Source organism: Dermochelys coriacea, chromosome 2 (assembly GCF_009764565.3).
Source record: "Dermochelys coriacea isolate rDerCor1 chromosome 2, rDerCor1.pri.v4, whole genome shotgun sequence".
NCBI lineage: Eukaryota > Metazoa > Chordata > Testudines > Dermochelyidae > Dermochelys > Dermochelys coriacea.
The window spans coordinates 153,881,729-153,906,110 of NC_050069.1; the positions used below are offsets into that span (position 1 = coordinate 153,881,729).

The 24,382-nt window shown below is 43.0% G+C and overlaps 1 protein-coding gene across 1 annotated transcript in view; it reads right to left on the reverse strand.

Annotated features, from left to right (window-relative positions):
- Positions 1–4,359: 4,359 nt before the first annotated feature.
- The window catches only part of ELP2 (elongator acetyltransferase complex subunit 2), a 105,839-nt gene continuing 85,816 nt past the window's right edge, over positions 4,360–24,382 (reverse strand). Inside the window, 6 exon segments of the mRNA XM_038388538.2 lie at positions 4,360–4,660; positions 8,829–8,942; positions 9,240–9,382; positions 9,915–10,036; positions 20,127–20,319; positions 20,867–20,939. Of these exon segments, the coding sequence (XP_038244466.1) occupies positions 4,504–4,660; positions 8,829–8,942; positions 9,240–9,382; positions 9,915–10,036; positions 20,127–20,319; positions 20,867–20,939 (802 nt within the window). The 3' untranslated portion in view covers positions 4,360–4,503.

The following is a 24,382-nucleotide window of genomic DNA, read 5'->3' on the forward strand; positions in this document are numbered from 1 at the left end:
ATCCTGGGACCAACATGGCTACAACAATACTGCACATTTGTAAGCATTTTCAGGATCACGGCCTTACACAGCTGCACAAGGCATTGACAAAAATGATTAACTGAGGTAGTCTTATAATAAAGGAAAAGTAAAATTGTAAATTTGGATTAGGAACAGTCTCTTGAGAGGAAATTGCTTAATAAGGGTGGTGTCTTGTACTGGTTTCATTAGCTGCAACCTGTACTTATTTCACCTAATTGAAATATGAAATACTGTATGCTGTATAATACACTTCAACAATAGTGACCAGCAGGAAAGGTATTTCCTGGCAGTTATTGAATGGATAGAGGAGTTGAAGTCCCAGGCATAACTATTATTTTAAAGCTATGAACATATTTTTATAGTAGTTTAAAAATAAGTCAAATATTTCCCTTTCCATGTGTTGAAAAGCTAAAAGGTCAAATGCTTTTTGTCTAGAAGCATAGAAATCAATAAGTAGCATTTCATTCTACCTTTTTCATTAGCTTTATACTATTATCCCATTTGTCATCTCAAGCTAGCAGACTTCTTGTAAAGACACACAATTCACACCCTACATTTATACAGCAGCTTTCATCCTGACAGATGCCAATGAGCTCAGCAAACTACAACTGTTACTGAAATACAGCAACCTGTGAGGTACGGGGAGGCAGCCCACACATCAGTGGTGGAAGGGGAAGTTTGACCAAGCAGACTGCGGTAAATTCATACATTTGTAAGAGTGCCCTAGGATTTTTCAGTGTCCATACAGAGTAGGTGGGACCTAAGTCAAGGTCTGCCCCTAAAGACATACATCTGGCAAACTACAGAGAGCTCAGGTACCTCAAGTTTGTTGCAGCTGTGTCACTCTTCCCTGTCAGACTAGTTGGGAAATAGAAAACCCCTTCTGGTGAGAGAAAGAAAGCATGTGACACAATGAATCTTCTCCTCAGAAAGTGCTGAGATCTACAACACATTTTACTAATGCCTCTAGATTCTTGTATATACACATCAGACCTTTCAAAAACTTAAAAGGCCACATCATGGGATGGGATGGGATGAACACTGAGCACCAATACTCTTAAAAATTAGGAAGTCCATTCTGTCATTTTTTCCACTTGAAGGACAGACATCACACCAACAGGAAAGAAGAGTTGAAGGAAAGACAAAGGAACAGGGCTTTGTCAGAACAGGAATCCTCCATTAGATATAATGTACCTACACATTGGCCTCAGGAGACAGCATTTATGACAGAGAAAAGCCATTTGAATTTAATTAAATATTAACTTTTCTGCAAAGACTGATGCATGTTTTGACATTCATGAGAATTCTGACGGTCAAGGAAGCAAGGGCCTGATGCTGGCCCAGGAGAGGAAGGACTGCTGGTGGGGGAAGTTTCTTAGGCCTAATCTACACTGCAGACACAGGTAGGTTGACAGAAGAATTCTTCCATTGCTGTAGTAAATGTCTACCTTACAACGGCGTAACTGCAGCACTTGCATCGTAAACATTCCCTTACTGTCTTTACAAATGGAACACAATGGGAGAGGTCCTCAGCTGGTGCAAACTGGTCCATCTACACCAGCTGAGGATCTGACCCAGTGTTGTAACACACATGCACAAAGTTAAGGCTGCATATTTAACCTTGTCCTCTTTTTTTTTTTTTTTTTTTTTGAGAGAGAGTTCTTAACCAGGCAACTTCCGTGCTGACAGCAAAATGGATGTTTATGCATTTAATACAGATACAGTAACTCCTCACTTAAGGTCATCCCAGTTAATGTTGTTTCGTTGTTACGTGGATGATCTATTAGAGAACATGCTCATTTAAACTTGTGCAATGCTCCCTGTGACGGGGTTGGGACTTACCACCACAGCTCCTCCCGCTGGTGACTCTGGGAATTAGCTCAGTCCATGTGGAGTGCCCTCCGCCGGTGGTGTCCCATCCATTACTTGCCCTCTGTTAGTCTCTGGACCCATGTTGCTCCCCGCTCGGCGATGTCCTCTTCAGGACACTGCCCTCCAGCAGTGACCCTTAGTCCATGCTCACCCCCTTCCGGGGGGATTTAACAACGGTCTCCTGGTTCACCCCTGCCGCAGTGGCCAACCACACCCCAAAGTCTAACCCCTTCCCTCAGGGGTCTGGTGCAGTCCATTATGGCCACTTCCCATGGCCAGGTGGAAGATAAGGGGGAAGGGGGGGGACAACCCAGGCCCACCAACTACTCTGGGTTCCAAACCAGGGACCCTCTAGCGACAGTCTCCCTGCTCACCTTCTCTCCCTCATCTGTCCGCTCTCCCTGGGTCACTTCCCCTCTGACCCCTTTGCATCCTCTAGGCCCTTCTGGTCAAAGCCTGCAGCCTGGCAGGTAACAGGCTGGAGCTCTACTATGCTCCCGAGTCTGCCCAGCACTGCACCGTCCAGGTGCTGGTCTCCTTGGTCAGGAGACTGACTGCTCCTCTCATGGGCAGCCTTTATATAGGGCTGAGCCCAGCCCTGACTGGCCACCTCTTGCCCAACCCTGTTTGGCTCTCTAACAGGCCCTCCATGATTGGCTGCCACTTTGCACAGCCTCTCTGGCCTGTCTTTGACCCCTCTCACAGAGGGGTGGCGCACTCGCCCCCCCACACTCCTTTATAATGTTGTTTGGCAGCCACCTGCTTTGTCCACTGCTTGCAGGAAGAGCAGCCTGTTGGAGCCAGCTGGTGGGGGCTTGGAACCAGGGTGGGCCAGCAGCCCCGCATCAGCTTCCCTAAGTTCCCTGTGCGCCAGCCGCCCAGCAGGCTATCAATTGGAGGGCAGTTCAGCTGTCCCTCCCCACATTGCCATGTGCTGCTCCTGGGAGCCTTCTGCTTGCTGTGCGGGGGGAGGGGGGAAGAAGAGGGGTGCTGATTGAAGGGTGTCTCCCCCCTGTTCCTGTACCCCATCTCCACAGAGCAGGGGGTGGGGACACAACAGAGCTCAGGATGGAGGGATCTTGCTGGCAGCAGCTGCTGACTCATCTTGTTGATCTACTTAAAAAGGCAGTGTACTTAGAGTGGGGTCAGCATACTTAAAGGGGCAATGAGCCTCTCTCTCACACACACACACACACACACACACACACCTCCCCAGCGCTTTGGAAAGTGGAGGGAATGGTGCGCTTCAGTGGGATAGCATGGGTTCATCATCATGTTCAGTTTCCGCAGGGAATGTTTGCAGCCACTGCCATGCGTTTATTGTGTTTCCTCCCTCCATTTGTGCTGCCTTGTAGCATAGGCGCCGACTCTGTGTGCTAGGGCTGGAGCACCCACAGGGAAAAAGTTAGTGGGTGCTCTGCACCCACCAGCAGCCAAGCTCCCCTTCCCCCCACCCCATCTCTTCCCCCCCCACCCCTGAGCACGTCACGTCACCGCTCCTCCACCTCCCTCCCAACATTTTCCACCCGCCCACCACCAAACAGCTGTTTGGCAGCATTAGCATGCTCTGGGAGAGAAGGAGAGGAGCTGGAACGTGGAGCACTCAGGGGAGGAGGTGGGGAAGAGGCGGGGCTGGGGTAGGGATTTGGGGAAGGAGTTTTAATATTGGAAGGGAGGGGATGGAGTTGGGAAAGGGGTTGGAATGGGGGTGGGGAAGGGGTGGGAAGGGGCAGGGCACGGGCTTGGCCTCAAGGAAGGGGTGGAGTGGGGGCGGGGGTAGGGACAGAGGGCGGATCGAGCACCCACGAGAAAGTGGGGAAGTCGGAGCCTATGCCTTGTAGAGTGTGAGGCTACATTAACAACATGTTAACCCTTGAGGGCTCAGCTGAGTATTAGTTCATCATTTAGAAGCAAGGCATTCCCTGGGAAATATCCTACCCTCTTCCATCCTCTGACTCCACCATCTCAACCAAGCTCCACAATTATCATTGCTGTGTACAGTATTAAATTCTTTAAAACTTATACTCTGTGTCTGTGTGTGTGTGTTTATTTATTTATTTATTTATTTTCCTGGAACCTAACCCCCACTATTTAAACTAATTCTTATGGGGAAACTGGATTCACTTAACATTGTTTTGCTTAAAGTAGTATTTTTCAGGAACATAACTATAAGTGAGGAGTTACTGTAATAAGTTTGAAATGTTTTGATACTTCATTTGAAGCCCAAACAAAAACAGTTCCTTCCCTCTCAACTGGATGATAGAAGTACCATTTTCTCTGCTTATCCATCTCCATGCAGAGTGGAGAAACAGTCTCCTTGCCACCATTTCTATATAAAGTGGAAACCCCCCATCTATTTCACACACTCTCCAAAATATTTACTAGCTGGAACACCCAATGTATTTGAAACTTCCTAATACTGCTGGATAAGATAATTATTTAACACTTCAAGACACTACAAGGTGCTATTATTCAAGATACTTTAATAAATTAGATCAATACACTTGTCAGACATTCCTGTTTTCACAACAGAAAATGGAGTTTAAAAATCAAAAGATTAAGCAAACTGAAATATAGATTCATTTGACTCAGCTGGGTCTGCTGCCTTAGCTAAAGTGCACACCTGTTAACATTTAGTATCTTTACACAGTGATCAGCTCCACAACTTGCTAGCTGCAACCATTCACTGTTGTCTTGGTCGTTATGTCCAGCTCTGCCCACCCAGTTTCTCCAGCATAGCCGTTTGACAGCAAGAGTGTGACTTTGGCTGCAACGAAGACAGAAGACATTGAAAAAAAGAATGCATACACCAACTTCAAAATGTCAAACTCAGCTGGACTTCTGAGTTTAAACATCATCATTTTATCTAATTAGTGCACTCCCTTTCAGTGCTATCAGCTGAGAAAAATTGACTTGTCACGACCTAAAGGTATTAAACGCTCCAGAATTTCTAGTGTTATTAACAACACTAATGACATTTTATCCTCTCACTTGTCAATAATTAAAACTGCTATCAATTTCAAGTTTCACCACATTAGTTTCAGGTTAAGCATCTCATAGATTCATAGATACTAAGGTCAGAAGGGACCATTCTGATCATCTAGTCCGACCTCCTGCACAGCGCAGGCCACAGAATCTCACTCACCCACTCCTATGAAAAACCTCACCTATGTCTGAGCTATTGAAGTCCTTAAATCATGGTTCAAAGACTTCAAGGAGAAGAGAAGCCTCCCTCAAGTCAACCATGTCCCATGCTACAGAGGAAGGCGAAAAACCTCCAGGGCCTCTCCAATCTGCCCTGGAGGAAAATTCCTTCCCGACCCCAAATATGGCAATCAGCTAAACCCTGAGCATATGGGCAAGATTCACCAGCCAGATACCCAGGAAAGAATTTTCTATAGTAACTCAGATCCCATCCATCTAATATCCCATCTCAGGGGATTTGGCCTATTTACCCTGAATATTTAAAGATCATCTCACTTAATGAGCTCCTACCTCATATTAAGAAAGCAGGACAAATAGCAAGTTATCTCAAGTGCCTATACACAAATGCAAGAAGCCTGGGAAACAAGCAGGGAGAACTGGAAGTCCTGGCATAGTCAAGGAATTATGATGTGATTGGAACAACAGAGACTTGGTGGGATAACTCACATGACTGGAGTACTGTCATGGATAGATATAAACTGTTCAGGAAGGACAGGCAGGAGAGAAAAAGTGGGGGAGTTGCACTGTATGTAAGAGAGCAGTATGACTGCTCAGAGCTCCGGTATGAAACTGCAGAAAAACCTGAGCGTCTCTGGATTAAGTTTAGAAGCATGAGCAACAAGGGTGATGTTGTGGTGGGAGTCTGCTTTAGACCACCAGATCAGGGGGATGAGGTGGACGAGACTTTCTTCCGGCAACTAATGGAAGTTACTAGATCACAGGCCCTCGTTCTTATGGGAGACTTCAAATCACCCTGATATCTGCTGGGAGAGCAATACAGCAGTGCACAGACAATCCAGGAAGTTTTTGGAAAGTGTAGGGGACAATTTCCTGGTGCAAGTGCTGGAGGAACCAACTAGGGGCAGAGCTCTTTTTGACCTGCTGCTCACAAACCAGGAAGAATTAGTAGGGGAAGCAAAAGTGGATGGGAACCTGGGAGGCAGTGACCATGAGATGGTCGAGTTCAGGATCCTGACACAGGGAAGAAAGGAGAACAGCAGAATACGGACCCTGGACCTCAGAAAAGCAGACTTTGACAACCTCAGGGAACTGATGGGCAGGATCCCCTGGGAGAATAACATGAGGGGGAAAAGAGTCCAGGAGAGCTGGCTGTATTTTAAAGAATCCTTATTGAGGTTACAGGGACAAACCATCCCAATGTGTAGAAAGAATAGTAAATATGGCAGGCGACCAGCTTGGCTTAACAGTGAAATCCTTGCTGATCTTAAACACAAAAAAGAAGCTTACAAGAAGTGGAAGATTGGACAAATGACCAGGGAAAAGTATAAAAATATTGTTTGGGCATGCAGGAGTGAAATCAGGAAGGCCAAATCACACCTGGAGTTGCAGCTAGCAAGAGTGGTTAAGAGTAACAAGAAGGGTTTCTTAAGGTATTTTAGCAACAAGAAGAAAGTCAAGAAAAGCGTGGGCCCCTTACTGAATGAGGGAGGCAACCTAGTGACAGAGGATGTGGAAAAAGCTAATATACTCAATGCTTTTTTTGCCTCTGTCTTCACGAACAAGGTCAGTTCCCAGACTACTGCACTGGGCAGCACAGCAGGGGGAGGAGGTGACCAGCCCTCTGTGAAGGAAGAAATTGTTTGGGATTACATAGAAAAGCTGGATGAGCACAAGTCCATGGGGCCGGATGCGCTGCATCCGAGAGTGCTAAAGGAGTAGGCGGATGTGATTGCAAAGCCATTGGCCATTATCTTTGAAAACTCATGGCGATTGGGGGAAGTCCCGGATGACTGGAAAAAGGCTAATGTAGTGCCCATCTTTTAAAAAGGGAAGGAGGAAGATCCTGGAAACTACAGGCCAGTCAGCCTCACCTCAGTCCCTGGAAAAATCATGGAGCAGATCTTCAAGGAATCAATTCTGAAGCACTTAGAGGAGAAAAAAGTGGACAGTCAGGAACAGTCAGCATGGATTCACCAAGGGCAAGTCATGCCTGACTAATCTAATTGCCTTCTATGATAAGATAAATGGCTCTGTGGATGAGGGGAAAGCAGTGGACGTGTTGTTCCTTGACTTTAGCAAAGCTTTTGACACGGTCTCCCACAGCATTCTTGCCAGTAAGTTAAAGTAGTATGGACTATAAGGTGGATAGAAAGCTGGCTAGATTGTCGGGCTCAACAGGTAGTGATCAATGGTTCCATGTCTAGTTGGCAGCTGGTATCAAGTGGAGTGCCCCAAGGGTCGGTCCTCGGGCCGGTTTTGTTCAATATCTTCCTTAATGATCTGGAGGATGGAGTGGATTGCACCCTCCGCAAGTTTGCAGATGACACTAAACTGGGAAGAGAGGTAGATACACTGGAGGGTAGGGATAAGATACAGAGGGCCCTAGACAAATTGGAGGATTGGGCCAAAAGAAATCTGATGAGGTTCAACAAGGACAAGTGCAGAGTCCTGTACTTAGGATGGAAGAATCCCAGGCACTGCGACAGACTAGGGACTGAATGGCTCGGCAGCAGTTCTGCAGAAAAGGACCTAGGGGTTATAGTGGACGAGAAGCTGGATATGAATCAACAGTGTGCCCTTGTTGCCAAGAAGACCAATGGCATTGTGGGATGTACAAGTAGGGGCATTGCCAGCAGATCGAGGGACACGATCATTCCCCTCTATTTGACATTGGTGAGGCCTCATCTGGAGTACCGTGTCCAGCTTTGAGCCCCACACTACAAGAAGGATGTGGAAAAATTGGAAAACGTCCAGCGGAGGGCAACAAAAATGATTAGGGGACTGGAACACATGACTTATGAGGAGAGGCTGAGGGAACTGGGATTGTTTAGTCTGTGGAAGAGAAGAATGAGGGGGGATTTGATAGGTGCTTTTAACTACCTGAAAGGGGGTTCCAAAGAGGATGGATCTAGACTGTTCTCAGTGGTAGCAGAACGAGGAGTAATGGTCTCAAGTTGCAGTGGGGGAGGTTTAGGTTGGATATTAGGAAAAACTTTTTCACTAGGACAGTGGTGAAACACTGGAATGCGTTACCTAGGGAGGTGGTGGAATCTCCTTCCCTTAGAAGTTTTTAAAGGTCAGTCTTGACAAAGCCCTGGCTGGGATGATTTAGTTGGGGATTGGTCCTGCTTTGAGCAGGGGGTTGGACTAGATGACCTCCTGAGGTTCCTTCCAACCCTGATATTCTATGATTCTATGGGGCCTTTGTGGCACGGCTATAGCCCTGCACCAACTCCCAATGAATACAGAGCTGGGATCCCATAGTCGATGGCACAGATCAGTAGAATCACCATGCCTTCTCTCACTTCCTACTCCTCGCCACATTTTAACAGTGATTTTTTAAAAACATTTTTAAAAGCTTCAATCCTATTTTACCCTTAAAGGTCACATCAAAGGATTTCTTAAAAACTGGTTTATACCCTTTTTTGTCTTTCTCTGATATCTAATGGCAGCCTGAAATAATATTTTTTGTTTTTAAAAAGCTTCTCTCTCTCTTGGAAATATCAGGAATGCTGATGCTGGTTTTCCCTAGGTTTTGCTGGAGGCTTTCTTGGGGTTACAGCGATTGCATATTGTCTTTTTCTGAAAAAACTTTCAGAGCTTTTGATACATCTTTTTTTTTTGCTGTTTTAATGGTATGTCTGAATAAATTTAATTCAGAATTCCAATACTGTCCAGATCTCAAAAGGAAGTTCTTTCCTTGCATATGACTTGTAAGACAGGATAGGTCTGGAGAACTGCTCATGAGCCCCTTGACCCAAAAAAGATACCTGTTGTCAGTCTCGACACATTTGGTCCAATCAGTCAACACTGGTCTCTGCTCACTCTGCTTCCATGTGTACAAATTAATCTTCCCGCACTCTAACCCTACTGCAATGATGTAGCTGTTGAGAAGGAACAACTATGTTATTTCTAAAAAGGGTGCATCAACAATTTTTGAAAAAAGACAACCGCTGCCCAAATCATACACATTTTATGTTGAAACCTGCTCTTCAAATCAATATTTTATCATCAAAAGAACATGTAAATGAAAACAAAAAGAATGTTAAAAAAAAAAAACAAGAGCAAGCAACAGATCTAGAAAAGGCTTGCACTGACTAAAGTGGAAAAGAAATATCACTTTCAAGTAAAAAGAAAAAACCCACCAACAAATGAATTCTAGAATGCAGAGGTAACAATACCTTTCATCAGGAGCAAGCACATGGCTGATATTGACTGCAGTGACAGAATCCCCAACATCCAGTATTGAAGAACAAGGCTTGATTGCACCTAGCCCATTGCTTTCAGTGGCTCCAGCTGAGCCACGGTCACCCCATATAATGACCTATTAGAAATAAGAGCATCAACTGTTTCTTTGATCTTTTATGTACCTGTGCTTAGGAACTAAGAACACGTCAGGAATAGCAGTAATTTTGTATTGTGGCGTGGAGGTAGATAGAGCAAAACTCCTTTTTTCCCCTGAAATAAACAACAGCTTCTATTTATAGGAATTCAAATCTTTCTTAAAAAACAGAGTTTTGAGTGGTATTATTAAAGATATTGGCAACAATATCTGATAAATACAAGTCTACTTGTAAGAGATGAATGAATCAAGTTACAGAATCCTTGATTAAAAAACACATACACAAAATGACATGCAGCATGCTCTCCTTCTGTTACTATACACAATAAAAAAGAAGCAAATCACTGACTATAATCTTGCACATGCTTACGGACGTGATTAGCTTTATGCACCCAAGTAGCCCCAACGACTTCCATGTCACTATTCATATGATACAGTTGCTAAATCCAAAAACATTTCAAATCAATGATTACTTTATACTGTTCTTTTTGTTAGTTCCTTTTGTATTAGTTACCTTTTTGTCCCGACTTCCGGTAATGAAATATTTGCTGTCTGGGGTCCAGTCACAAGACCAAATGATCCGGCTATGCACAGCTGTGTTTTTGTCTGTGTATGCAAAAAGGCTGAAAATGGGTTCTGGAATAAAGCAAGTAAACAGAAGAAAAATCCTTGTAATTATCTTTTGTAAAAAAAATACCTGCTCTTATTTTGCTTTGAAAGCAGTACACGGAGGGGACCAAGGCTACAGAAATAATCCTGTACAATCCCACCATTAGCTCCGTGTGACTTTAGTGGGAACTGGGGTAGTTAGCACTTTGCAGGAAGGATCAAGCCATATTTATTATATATGAACAGCGACCAATATAAATATAACTAGTCAGCCTAATTACAATATAATACTGTTAGCTGTAACGCCAGATGATAGCAAAAACAATTTTATCTTCTGCATGCATTTCTCTCGCTCTGAAAACGTATCCATGTCTATAAGAATAATCTTTCATTTTCTATTTGGCCTAATTCTATGATATTCTGTTTATTTTTGATAGTATCTTAATAAGTACATTTTAGTGACTTTGAAAAGTATTACCAATGTAACTTTCATTTTATCATGATGTGTGCAGAAGTCACTGACCCAATAACAGTTCTTCATTCTTTACTACAAAAGACTCCAGTTATATTGCAAATTTTCAGAATCATGCAGCCTTGGGTAACAATTTTTTGTTTTAAGTTTAACCGTTAACAACAGAAAAGCATTCTCATTTACTGCAATGAAAAAAGCAGTAATATTAAATTTTAATAAGCCTTTACATTTTTTGGGATGGCAGTAAATGTAGTTTTACTTTAAACTGACTTGGTGATGTGTATTTTGTAGACAGATGGGTTCTGGATTTGTACATGAAAAGAGAATCTCTTCCGTCCACTTCCCACAGAGTACTCATGATCCTTTACTTGGAACAGTGTGTGCTATTTGGAGTTTAAACTAATTGTGCCAATCTTATTCCTACTGCTTTATTAAAGTAACCCAAAATAACAAAAGAAGTTTCTCCAGTGAGAAGAGTACTGTAAACAAGCTAGCAAGATTAGCGATAGATTGGACTGGCATACTTAAACAACAGTAACACATCCTTTCAGAAGTTAATGAGCAAAAAATCTTGGGAAAGTGAGAAGTACAGCAGATTTTCTTCTCATTCATATCTTAGACCTCATCTACAAAGTAAAACACCAAAACATTTTTCCTTCCTTTCACACAAAACTTTAAAATAGATGCTGAAACTTAACTGAAAACAACATTCAAAGTTGACTGCTTTTCTGACTGAAATCAGTGGAAAAGACTCGATCTCTATTAACAGAGCTTCCTGCCTGTTTCACGGGAAAATGGCAGTCTCTGTGGAATAATCTCAGAGCCTTCCACAGCCACAAAATGTCGAATTTTTTACTTATTTCTTTAATTTATTTGCAACTTGCATTTACATTTTTGTAATCCCCCCAAATCTCTCTGAAATGTTTTAAAAAACCTCACCTTCCCCCCCCCAACAACAACAAATAATGAACAAAAAAACAAGCAGTCCACCAACCACTGGAGTTTCCTTTTAGCAGATTATTTATGGGAGATAACATCAAACATCAAAATATGGGGATATTTAACTTATTTAGAAGAATCAACAGCCAATTTTCATATCTGACAAAACCAATTAAAATTTAAGTTTTAATAATCTAATGTACTATCAAGTAAGAAAGTTTGCTTTTAAATGTGATTTTTAACCTAATAGTGCTGCTTTAGGCCTTGTCTACACTATATAGTTTTGTCAACAAAAGTCTACTTTTGTCTGCAAAACAGTGGAGATACACACTATAAAATGCTCCTCCTGATGCTGCAACTCCCCTGCTACGCCAACATTAAAAAAAACCCACCTCAACAAGTGCTAGAGCTTTTTGCGACCCAGCATCAGTATAGACAATGTGCATTATGTTGCCCTAATTGGCCTCCAGGAGGTGTCTCCCAATGCTCATCATGACCGCTCTGGTCAGCGGTTTGAACTCTGCTGCTCTGAAGATACATCGGTATGTACCCCTCCCACATCTAAAGACCCAGGAAATTTGAAATTTCTCTGTTTGCTCGGCATGCACAGTTCACACAGCATTTTCCCAGGTGACCATGCCAGCTTTCCGCAGTAGACACGCTCCTGCGTGGAGCACACCAGATATGTTGGATCTCTTGAGTCTATGGGGAGAGGAGGCTGTGCAGTCGCAGCTTTGCTCCAGCCGTAGGAACTTTGATACCGACGGTTGATCGCTGGTGGCATGCAGGAAAAGGGGCACAAGAGGGACTCGCAGCAGTGCTGTGCTAAGATCAAGGAGCTGAGGCAGGCGTACCAGAAGGCAAGGGAGGCCAATCATTGCTCTAGTGCAGCACCGAAAACATGCTGCTTCTATAAGAAGTTGCATGACATCCTCGACAGCGATCCCACCTCCTCCTCCAAGTGCCTGTGGATACTTCAGGGGAACTAGAGGCAGCAGCCAGCGGACTCAACCCCGATGATGAAGTGGTGGACGAGGAAGTGGAGCTGGAGGACGATGTGGAGCTCCCAGCAGAGTTGCCCAGTGGTGCGGTGAGTCAGGACCTCTTTTCCACTCTGGCTCTGGCATGCAGGATGCAGGAGAGGGGAGTTCTGATAAGTGCTCATTTTGCTTTGATACTGCACAGTGAGAGGAGATTGAGCTGTCATGTACTTCGTTATATGGTAGAGAAGGGATAAGGAACAGAAATTAACAATAAAGCCTGTCCATATATGCAGTGGGGCCATGGTGGAAAAGTTTGTTAATGTACATAGGGATGTCCTAGGAATCCTCCATAGAGATCTCTAAGAAACTTTCCTGCACGTATTCTGCAATCCTCTGCTGAAGGTTCCTTGGCAGAGCCTCCTTGTTTCTCCCCTGGCTGTAGGAAACTTTGCCATGCCATCTGGCAATTACTTCTGCAGGGACCAGAGCAGCACACAGGTGAGCAACGTATGGAGTTGGTCTGAAGCAGCACACATACAGGAGATGCATCTTGCATCCTGGGTTACCCTCAGGAGTGAAATATCAGGTTTGATTACTCTAGCCTATGGAAAAAGGTACCGATATTCAGAATTGTCTATCTAGCCATTTGTAGTGATCCCCTTCGCAAATCACCTGTGACACTGCACCCCATATTTTTCACAGTGATATTATGATATGATTATGTCATAATTATTATGCACTTTGTACAAGATGGGTCATGTGAGGTGTCATTGGAAAAGTTAAGATTTGCTGAATATGATTATGTTATTTATCTGCATGTATCATTTTTGTATCTAAAGTTAGGAATATTGACTATGTATCTGTATTTCAGTTGTTCTTATTCTGGGTGACATCCACAACTAGCCTTTCTGGTACAACAATGAAGAAGACAGACAGTGCTTATGGCCCATCAGCAAAGACAACGGACCCTGGAAGAACTTAACCTTTCTGTGAATGTTCCACACAAGCTGTAAGTAATGGCTGCTATGACTCAGCAAGGTAGGCAAGGGCATGTGAGCAGACCACATGACTCTAGACTCCATCTTGGGATGTCAATGTTTTTCAACAAACTGAGTTTGGGAACAAAGGGTTCCTGCCATATGCTAAAGCTATATAAGGCAGGAAAAGACATCATCTGTTGTTCTTCACTCCCCACACAAGAGGACTCCTGGAAACACCTGAGGAACAAAGACTGAACTGGGAGAAGTGCTAGACCCAGGATAAAGGGATTTCTAGCCTGTGTATGAAAAACGTGGGGATTCCAAGCTGTAAAGCAGGTGCAGCTTGTACCTTGAGAATCTGCTAGCCTGCTTGTATCATCAGTCAGGGTAAGAAATTGTTAATTCAAATCCTATCTTTCTAATATATTAAGCTTAGTTTGCGTTTTTGTTTATTTACTAGGTAATCTGCTTTGATCTGTTTGTTATCACTTAAAATCTATCTTTTGTAGTTAATAAATTTGTTTTTACTTTATCTAAACCAGTGAGTTTGAAGAAGTGCTTGGAAATCTTTAGCTCAGGCAGCAAAGGCTGTTGAATTTCCTTTCCACATTGAGGGGGATAATAAATTCATACTGGTCAGGGTTTTAACCAAGGCAGAACGGTATAGCTCTGGAATCCTAGACTGGGAAGATGGAGGTTATTTTGGTTGTAGCCTCTCTATTGTTGGTTCATGCAGTGACTGGTCAGAGAGCCAGCATGTAACTGCAGCTGGGTGTGTCCCTGCCAATGTGAATGCTGGTGGAGGTGTAGGACTGGGAGTGGGTCTGCAGCTTGTCACAGCAGCACAGTGTGAGAGGGAGCCCAGGCTGGTGGGTTAGAAGGCACAGTGCATCTTAGTTCCAGGTGGCACCTGGGGGGAACCCATTATGCCACCCTTTATCAATTCTTGCCTTTTCCCCCTTGTCATCTTCCTCCCCCACAAACTCATCCTATTTGGGACTCATGTTGACCTGTGTGCTAGCCAAGGGACAGTGAAAAAGAGGTGTGTGCAACTTTTATGATTCACGGCTGTAAGCACACACACAATACTGTCTCTGTTCATTGTTTCTTTGGCTTCTGCAGATGTGCCCTTGCGGACCCACTCCTCTACACCAGTGGAGTACCTCCACCATCAGATAAGGTGGAGGACCAGGAGGAGTAAGGAGATGTTTTGCAAAGTGCTGCAGTCAACAGATGCTGCACATGGCAAAACAAGAGCATGGAGGGAGTCAATTAATGAAAGACTGAGGCTTGATAGCTGGAAAGGACACAGGGACAGAAGCAGATGATAAAGCTCCTGGAGGGCCAGACGGAGATGATGAAGTCCCTTGTTACCCTGCATTACCCTGCACTCTGAGCAGCTCTGTGCACAACTTCCCCTGTAACCACTACAGAACTCCAGTCCATGCCCTCCCTAAACTTCCCTACCACATTCCTCATGTGCTCCCGGTCCCTCACAGTACCCTGTGCACTCGACCCCTAGGGACTCGTTTCACAATGAAAGCTGTGACAGCCCTAACCATGAGACTGTTCCTCATTGTCATGTCCCAGGTTTGACCAAAAATTTGTGTTTTGTCCTGTTATTAAACTTGATTTTTGAAATAAAATGAGTCTTTATTTGTGACATATACACATCAGTCAGTGCTAACAATGAAACAGTGGCTATAGGTGAGAATATTTGCTTATTACAATTAATGCTCAGGAATCAAGCACTACAGGGGTAACTCAAGGGGACAAGTAAACATTGCCTGGCTGAATGCATTACATAAAGATACATTACTGAGACTCATTGTCAAAATGCTCCTTTAAAGCCTCCCTGATTCGAATAGCCTTCCACTGCACACCTCTAATTGCCCTTGTATCTGGCTGCTCAAAATCAGGAGCCAGACTATCAGCCCCAGCGGTCCACCCCAGGGAAACTTTTCACCTTCGCATCGCAAACATTATGCAGCGTACAGCAGGCCACAATGACCATCAGAATATTTTTTTCACTGAGGCCTAACTGGTCAGCAACCTTTTAATCGGTCAAAGTCACATTCAACAATCATTCAACACCTGCTGAGCCTGTTGTTGAAGCACTCCTTGCTGCTCATGAGCCACAGGAGCAAGGGGTAAGGCGGGGTTTCCAAGAATCACTATGGTCATTTCCACATTCCTCACTGGAATCTTCTGGTCTGGAAAGAAAGTCCCAGTGTGCAGCTTTCTATACAGTCCAATGTTCTGAAAGATGTGTGCATGATGCATCTTCCTTGACTATGCTGCATTGATGTCAGTGAAACGGCCCTGGTGATTCACTAGCGCCTGCAAGACGCTGGAGAAGTAGCCCTTTCGGTTGATGTACTCTGTTGCAAGTTGGTTGGGGGGCCAAAATTCGGATGTGTTCCATCTAGCGCCCTGCTGCAGTTAGGGAATCCCATTGCCTCAAAGTCATCAATTATTTCCTGTTACCGAGCATTACCGAGAGTTACAGTCCTTCATAGCAGGAGGTGATTAATGACCCTGCACACTTGCATCACCACCACCCCCACGGTGGAATTTCCCATTCAAAATTGATTTGCGACTGACCGATAGCAGTCTGGAGTTGCCATCTTCCACACGATTGCCACTTGCTTTTCCACAGTGAGGGCAGCTCTCATTCTGGTGTCTTTGTGCTGCAGTGAGCTCCACACACTGTTCCAGGAGGGTGAATTTGTGCATCCGAAAGTTCTGCAGCCACTGCTCGTCATCCCATACATGCATCACAATGTGATCCGACCATTCAGAGCTTGTTTCCTGATCCCAGTACCAATGGTCTACAGTGGCAGAAGCAATCTTGAATTATTTGTTTCCATGGCAGCCAGCAGGGCATGCATCACCGATTCACTCTGTTTTGCAGCTCATGAAATAAATGGTGGTGTTCATAACGCTCATCACCAGACTGGTCAATAGCTCAAGATCAATGCTGTCAGGCAGAGATGGCAGGTGCACAGTTTATAAGGACAGTTGAAAAATGGCATGAAATGAAGTAGGAAGCTCATGAAATGATAGGATGGAAAGAACTGCATCATGGGACAGCGAGCATGTCCCTGTGATGCACCGCGATCCATTCCCAGAGCTCCAGCGGCAGAGGGTGACAAGCTGCACAGTGGGATAGCTACCCACGATGTAACACTCTGCCTGTCTATGCAAGAGCAACAACTGCGACTTATGATCATCGACATAACTTAAGTTGACTTTAACTCTGTAGTGGAGATGCGGTCTTAGTTTTTAAACAGGAGGGCTCAGTACTGTCCCTTGAAACGCACGGTATATTTCATTTACTTGTAGCACACTTATTAAAATTTGTAAATACGAAGTATAATTATGCTACCAAATTTGCCTCACGTAAGTCATAGACGTAGAAAACCTCTATGTAGAGTCCTGCGCAGATACAAAATTAATATCTGCGGATATAAAGCGGATCTTCGTGGAGCTGCAGGGCTCTACCAGTAACCGCAGCAGCAAAAGCAGCAGCACGTCGGGCCGTCACTCTGCGTCTCCTGTCCAGTAGTGTGTGAGCCGCTTGATATGCCTGAACCACCTACGCATAGCTCATAGCCTATGAGCCTAGTGCCCACCCCAGTGGGCAGGACTGGGGGCGATATAACCACACTGGAGGAGCTGCCTAGGCTGGGTGCTGGCTCCTGTAAGCGGCGGCCTGACATCCTGCTGCTTTTGCTGCTGTGGTTCCTGGTAGAGCCCTGCAGCTCTGCGGATATGTACTTTATATCCGTGGATATCCGCATCTGCAGATATACATTTTGTGTCCATGTAGGATTCTAACCCTAGGTCATCCGATCCATCAATCTGCAATGCAGCATATTTTCTAGTGCTTTTTAGAACTAAATTGGACAAAGTGTTATGTTCTGGGATGGATCTTTCAGATAAGAAAGAACAGTCACTCAATCATAACAGACTTGATTTTCCAAGGCTGAAAGTCAAGTGAATCTCTTCTCATCAAATTCTCCTCTAACAAGGACTTGATCAAAGTTACCAGTATCTCCCAGGCAGGTCTACTAGACCTGATCATGGCCTGATTCAATGAAAATATTGTGGAGCTCAGTAACATTACACACCAACCACGAAACATTTAGGTTCAAATCAGCAGCTGGTATAACTATAACAGCTTTCAGCATATGCATATGCGGTTTGAGAGTAAAACACACTCCATTAGCAGTTGGATCTTGCAGGATTTTCCAAGGCTGAAAGTCAAGTGAATCTCTTCTTATCAAATTCTCCTAAGACAGAGCCATGTTTGTAAAGTCAGCATACCCTATAGAGCAGTGGCTCTCAACCTTTCAAGACTACTGTATCCCTTTCAGGAGTCTGATTTGTCTTGCATACCCCCAAGTTTCACCTCACTTAAAACCAGAATAAAAATACAAAAGTATCTCAGCATGCTATTACTGAAAAATAGCTTACTTCCTCATTTTTACCCATATAATTATAAAATAAATCAACTGGAATATAAACATTGTACTTACATTTCAGTGTATAGTATACAGAGCAGAATCATAGAATATCAGGATTGGAAGGACCTCAGGAGGTCATCTAGTCCAACCCTCTGCTCAAAGCAGGACCAAGCCCCAATTTTTGCCCCAGATCCCTAAATGGCCCTCTCAAGGATTGAACTCACAACCCTGGGTTTAGCAGGCCAATGCTCAAACCATTGAGCCGAGTACCCTGTGTGAGCGTGACAAGTGAATTGAGTCGGGTACTGGGGGGGGCATAGGCTGGAGGATCCAAGGGGATTCCTGCCTTGCCATGGAGGTCGGTGAGCCAAAAAGGATCACCATCCCACCAAAAGGCACACTGGCGTACTACACGTACGCAAATTATAGTCCTTTCCACTTGCAAATTTCTAAAAAAATGGAATTGGTATGCCAGGGATAGGGATAATTTAAATTTATGGTTTCCCTTAGAGGGAAAGTTTCGAACTTGACAAGATTGTGCACCTCAGAAGTGCGCTTCTGGCAAATGTCAGTGTGAGGCATATTTCTATTGGCATGAAGAAACAGAAGGGGGGGGGGGGAAAACAGCGCCGTGAATCTCAAATAAGAAGTCTCAAAGACTCCCAGGAGAAACTTACAACACAATTAAAAAAGATAAAAAGAAAACTGGCAAAGAATTTAAATCCAACTAAGCCAGCAAGAAATATTAAGCAACAGAAACCCCTTACATTCACCTCTCAGACAGTGACCCCCCATACTGAGGAAATGTTCCCCTTGAGCCAATTCCTGGGCATTGGTACTTCGGGTCATGAGACCTTGCTGTCTGCACATGCATCTTGGTCTCCTATGGAATTGTATAATTTACTTAGAAATTTTCCAAAAATAAGAGAGGACCCTGTTAAATTCAAAGAGGAATTGCAAATTATTATAAACTGTTATAACCAGGGACAGATTCACATGCTGCAAAATATATATCAAGTTGAAAAAAATGCCATTCATACTGCCTATAGGGAATCTACCTTATGTACTAAGTATGATGCTTTGTGTTTTGTGACTAAGACTATTCAGCAATCTCAACCCCATCGTTTTATTGCCATAGAAATTTTGTTGTTTTTATTACTGTTTGGTATGGGGTTATGTTATTGCTGTTGTAGTAGATGTGTTTATCATTGCCTGTCTGGTCGTAGACCTGTTAAGCTCAATGTAAAGGAACAAATGGCACTAATGATTGTCAATAAACTCTATGATAACAGGAGGCAAAAGTCAGCAATGAATGTTTATGAGGAAATGCAGGTAGTACACGAGGGGGAGAGAGAGAGGAAATTAATAAATTAATATCCATGGAGGTATGATAGAATAAAGTGAGGCCTCAAAGGGGGGAACTGTGAGGGAAAATTAACAGGACATAAAACTCAGGTCAAGGCCCTGACTTTGGTCAAGCTTGCCTGCAGACCATAAACTGAGATCCTGCTTGCTTGTGTTGTGTCAAGGGTTGGAGAAGTCACAGTGGAAAGTCCCCAAAACAACGTTTTCTGCGCATAAGGGACATCAAGGGGCAGGATGGAAAAGTCCCCAGACAGAACAAATTTGCAATAGTCAAGCTTATGAAATATATAACCGCAACAATGGTGTTAGAAAGGTCGCTGACCGCAAAAGAACAGACAATGAATAACAAGAAGGGCCTAACGGGGGAGATGCTTGTTTTTGCTTTTGGCCAGTGTTAATTTTGCAATGTATTCCAAATAAGGTAATTAATATGGATGTATGTGTAATTTGTCTGTGGTTTTAAGCTTAAAAAGCTGTGTGCGCTTTGCAGCAGGGGGCAGCTACCTAGAGCTGTTACCCCCTGCGTTTGTAATCAATAAAGGAGCCTCAGGCTTGCTCTGATCCAAACACAATACATGGTTATTTTTCCACGTCACGCGCATGGATCCCAAATCCCGCATTCTAGCAAGGGTCCGGTGTATTTATTTTACTAATATGTTTATGGCTGGTTTTCTACATTTTAATCTACTTTGTGACTGCTCCATACAACAATAAATGTACAGTATTTAAAAAGAACCATATGAACAATTCTCTATTTCCTAAAGAGTGAAAAAATAAAAGTATAACAAGATGTCACAGTGAGATAACAGAATCTTATTAATTTATTGTTAAAATTGTTTTAAAAGCTAAACTTGTTTACTAGTTTCAACACCTCTTTTTGAATGGACATACCAATGCCATGTAGCTTACCTGATTGCAATGGTTTTTTATCTCGATTTTTCCACAGTGACCAATTCCTATCTCTGGAAACTGCTAATAAAAATTTGTCATCAGGAGAAAATGCCATCTGAGTAACAGTCAGATTGTGAAAAGACAAGCTTTGCAGCTGCTTCCAAGAAGTGGTGCTCCACAAAATAATTGCTGCGTGTTCTTTTTTGGAGGCCTGTAAGGACAGGGACAAAACCACTGAAAATGAAGGAAAGGAAACAAAAAGCAAAATGATGCTACCCTAAAATATTAGCATGATTTTTTAAATGCTTGCAACTGAGTTAGACTGAATTTTCCTCTAGGTAGTTCCAAGTTTTATTTTCACTCACATGTTACTATGATAGTAAGGATGTTTCCCGCTTAAACTTTCTTCTAAACCCTGGAAGATGACAACAGCGTATGTATGAATTCTTACAATTCACTTTCTTCTTAATTTGTTCAACACCAAAAATACCACAAATCATTTACTACTACTAATTTTTGTACATTCATTTGCACATGTCCGTAAGGCCAAATATACCAATTTTATGGATGGACAAACTGCGGTACAGAAAAGTTAAGTGGCTTGCCCCAAGTCACTGGGAGTCAAGTAGCAGAATGTATACCACAATTTAGAATCCTGTCTCCCAATCCTGTGCTCTAACTTTTAAACCACAATCCCTGTCAATCTGATAGCATATAACCTTTTTCAATAAATGGTGCTAAAATCTCTCTTTTCTTACCTTACATGCTGAGGCAATTATAGTTTTTGAATTGTTACAAGCAACACAAAATATTTCATAGCCATGTCCGTATCTGAAACAGAAAATAAAATTTGTTATACAGATTACACAATCTTGACGACACGTTTCAAGATTTATATAGGTTTTTTTTTAAAAACACCACTGAGGTATAAATTATGTTACAATCTCAAAAACAACAATACGAGTATGTAATCTCCCGCATTTTGTTTCAGACCTCTAGATCAAATCAATAAAGGAAGCAGTATTTAAAAGGGAATTCAAATCCTTCACGAACAGAATAAAAACGAGTTTGCCATTTAGTTTACTATTGTTAAATATATATATTAAAATTGTGGCTGGAGGACCCAATCAGAATCAGGGCCCCATTGTACTAGGTGCTGTACAAACATATAAAGACAAAGTCCCTTACCCAAAGAGTTTGCAATCTACAAATGATTTTTTTTCAGGGGTGGGAGGTACACAATTATATATTAATACATGAACTCCCCCAACATAATATATGCACATCAACACAAATCAGCCAGTCTTTCCCCAATACCTTTTTTGCACAGTTCTAGAAAATCACAGTCACTCACGTCTAGGGAACAGGGTGCCTGAAGGTTAGCGTCCACTCTGACGCACAGCCACAATGTCATATGTTGTCTGAGGTGTATTACTGTTGTGCGAGTAGCAAAGTGCGAGTGAGATTCTGGGTAGAAGACTAGAGGGTACACACTACTGGATGCCTTAAGTTAGTCTTTTTTGTGTTAGGTGTGTTATGTACAGACTAACCTGAAGTGACACACCACATAGTAGTGTTATGCATTAATTTCCCAGATGTAGGGGGTGGGTTGGTTGGTTTTTTAAGATTTCGGAAGGGAGCTGCAATGAGAAGAACAGTATCTTTGTTAAGCTGTCTGATTGTCTTGGGACTTCACTTCCATGAAAGGGCACTTTTATGAAGGTTTTTTTCTTCATGAAAGTAATTAATGCTATGCTGAAAACTTCCTGGACAAAACAAGAAGAAAGATGTTGGACTAGAGAGACTACCACCCCCATGTTCTTGAGCTGGCCGAATCATTTCACAAAGAATAGGATCCTCAACCCAGCAACTGTTGCTTTGTCCAAGACCTTGTTGTCTGTGCAATTGTTCTCAGCTGGTTGAAGAGCAAAACACTTTTTCCCCCAGAAAGAGAGGATGGGATCCCAATTTAAGGGCAAAATAGAAATCGAAAGAACTTAGTATAAGGCCTTTCTACACTACACACTTTTGTCGACAAAACAGTGGATGTGTACACACTGAAATGCTCCTCCCACCGAAGTAACTCCCCTGCTCAGTTTTTCAGCATTCTTCCTGAATTGTGGACAGTCTCACCAGTGCAAACTACAGAAGTAAAATATCCTCTCCACTCCTTCTCGATATTCCCTGGTTTATACATACAAGCATTACGTTAGCACTTTTGACCACAGAGTTGCACTGGGAGCTCATGTTCAGCAGATTATACATCATGACTCCCACGTTCTTTTACGAGCCACTGCTTCACAAGATAGTGTCTTCCTGCATTCTGTTATGGATGGGCTACATTCTTTGTTCACAGGTTTCTGCTCTCATCTACATTTCTTTATTACTGATAATCTTGTTAGCACACATATTATTTTAATCCTTTCTTTCTAAAGGATATTTTTTATTATTTGTATTATACTAGTGATAAGCGGCCTCAGTGAGGATGTAAGCATAAGCTGCCTAATTAGCAACAGCTTTTGTCCTCAAAGCAAAATTCAGATGGTCAACAAAATGTTTGTTCAAGATGAAGCCTCATTTGATAAAAATACAAATTAAAAAGAGAAAAAAGCTGGGAACTTTGTCCTTCTACAGAAAGGGCATATAAAGTGTAGCATGCACAGCCCCAAAATGTCACCCTTGTCTTCCTAATATTAATACAACTGTGTTCCATGCAAATATGAGATATCCCTAAATCCCCTGTTATTCTGGACACTTAGATGTTTAATAACGTGTTTTGCATTCTTCTCCTCTGAAGAAAAACAATTATTTTATTTTAGCACTTTTCCTGGCAAATAAGTGATTGTTTTCCTAAAGCTTTCCAAATGTTGAGCACCGGGCTCTTTCAATGGCATTTCTTATAAAATAATGTCGCTACCTGACTTTAAAGATTTTTTAAAATGATCATAAGGTATGATTAAGTTGGCCAATGTATATGGCAAGCAGGTGCAGCCACTAACTCTCTGGGAAGTTGCTGATGCAGTTCTTGGTTTTGAAAAGCTAGGGAAACCCTGCTCTACAGACTCTTAGCTGGAGGGATTCAATTGAGAGTGGTGGGAGATGAGGGTGAACGTACTCAAGTATGGCATTCTTGCATCTCTTCAAGATGCCATTTTGTGCTCCACAATCCAAGCTTTGTTTTAAAGCAAGTGTCTAACTGTCATGGTTGCAAATAAAATCCTGTAAATTTGAACCGAGTGTAACACTGAATCATAGAAGATTAGGGTTGGAAGATACCTCAGGAGGTCATCTAGTCCAACCCCCTGCTCAAAACAGGAACAACCCCAACTAAATCATCCCAGCCAGGGCTTTGTCAAGCAGAGCCTTAAAAACCAAGGATGGAGATTCCACCACCTCCCTAGATAACCCATTCCAGTGTTTCGCCATCCTCCTAGTGAAATAGTTTTTCCCTAATATCCAACCTAGACCTCCCCCACTGCAAATTGAGACCATTGCTCCTTGTTCAGTGATCTGCCACCACTGAAAACAGCCTAGCTCCATCCTCTTTGGAACCCCCTTCAGGTAGTTGAAGGCTTCTATCAAAGCCCCCCTCATTCTTCTCTTCTTCAGACTAAATAAGCCCAGTTCCCTCAGCCTCTCCACATAAGTCATGTGCCCTAGCCCCCAGAGCATTTTCGTTGCCCTCTACTGGACTCTCTCCAATTTGTCCCCATTCCTTCGGGGGGGGGGGGGAGGGGACCAAAACTGGATGCAATACTCCAGATCTGACCTCACCAGTGCTGAATAGAGGGAAATAATCACGTCCCTCGATCTACTGGCAATGCTCCTACTAATGCAGCCCAATATGCCATTAGCCTTCTTGGCATCAAGAGCACATTATTGACTCAGATCCAGCTTCTCGTCCACTGTAATCCCCAGGTCTTTTTCTGCAGAACTGCGACTTAGCCAGTCAGTCTCCAGCCTGTAGAAATAAGAACTAAACTAGATACTATATCCAGGATAAATGGTTGATTGAAAAACTTTTTAAAATTCCAGGGTATATTGCCTTTAGGCAAAACTCAAAACTAGGTATAGGAGGAGGTGTTTGTACTTTCATTAGGGAAAGATTAAACTACATAGGAATAAGTCTTGAATATAATGCTGTTGAGATACCAATGCAGAAGAGAAATATTTCTTTAAGGATTTATAAATATTTATAACCTGCATGGGAAATCAGAAAGCTCAGAATCACAAGAAACAGTGAAGAATGCTAAAAGACCATGTATTACATGAGG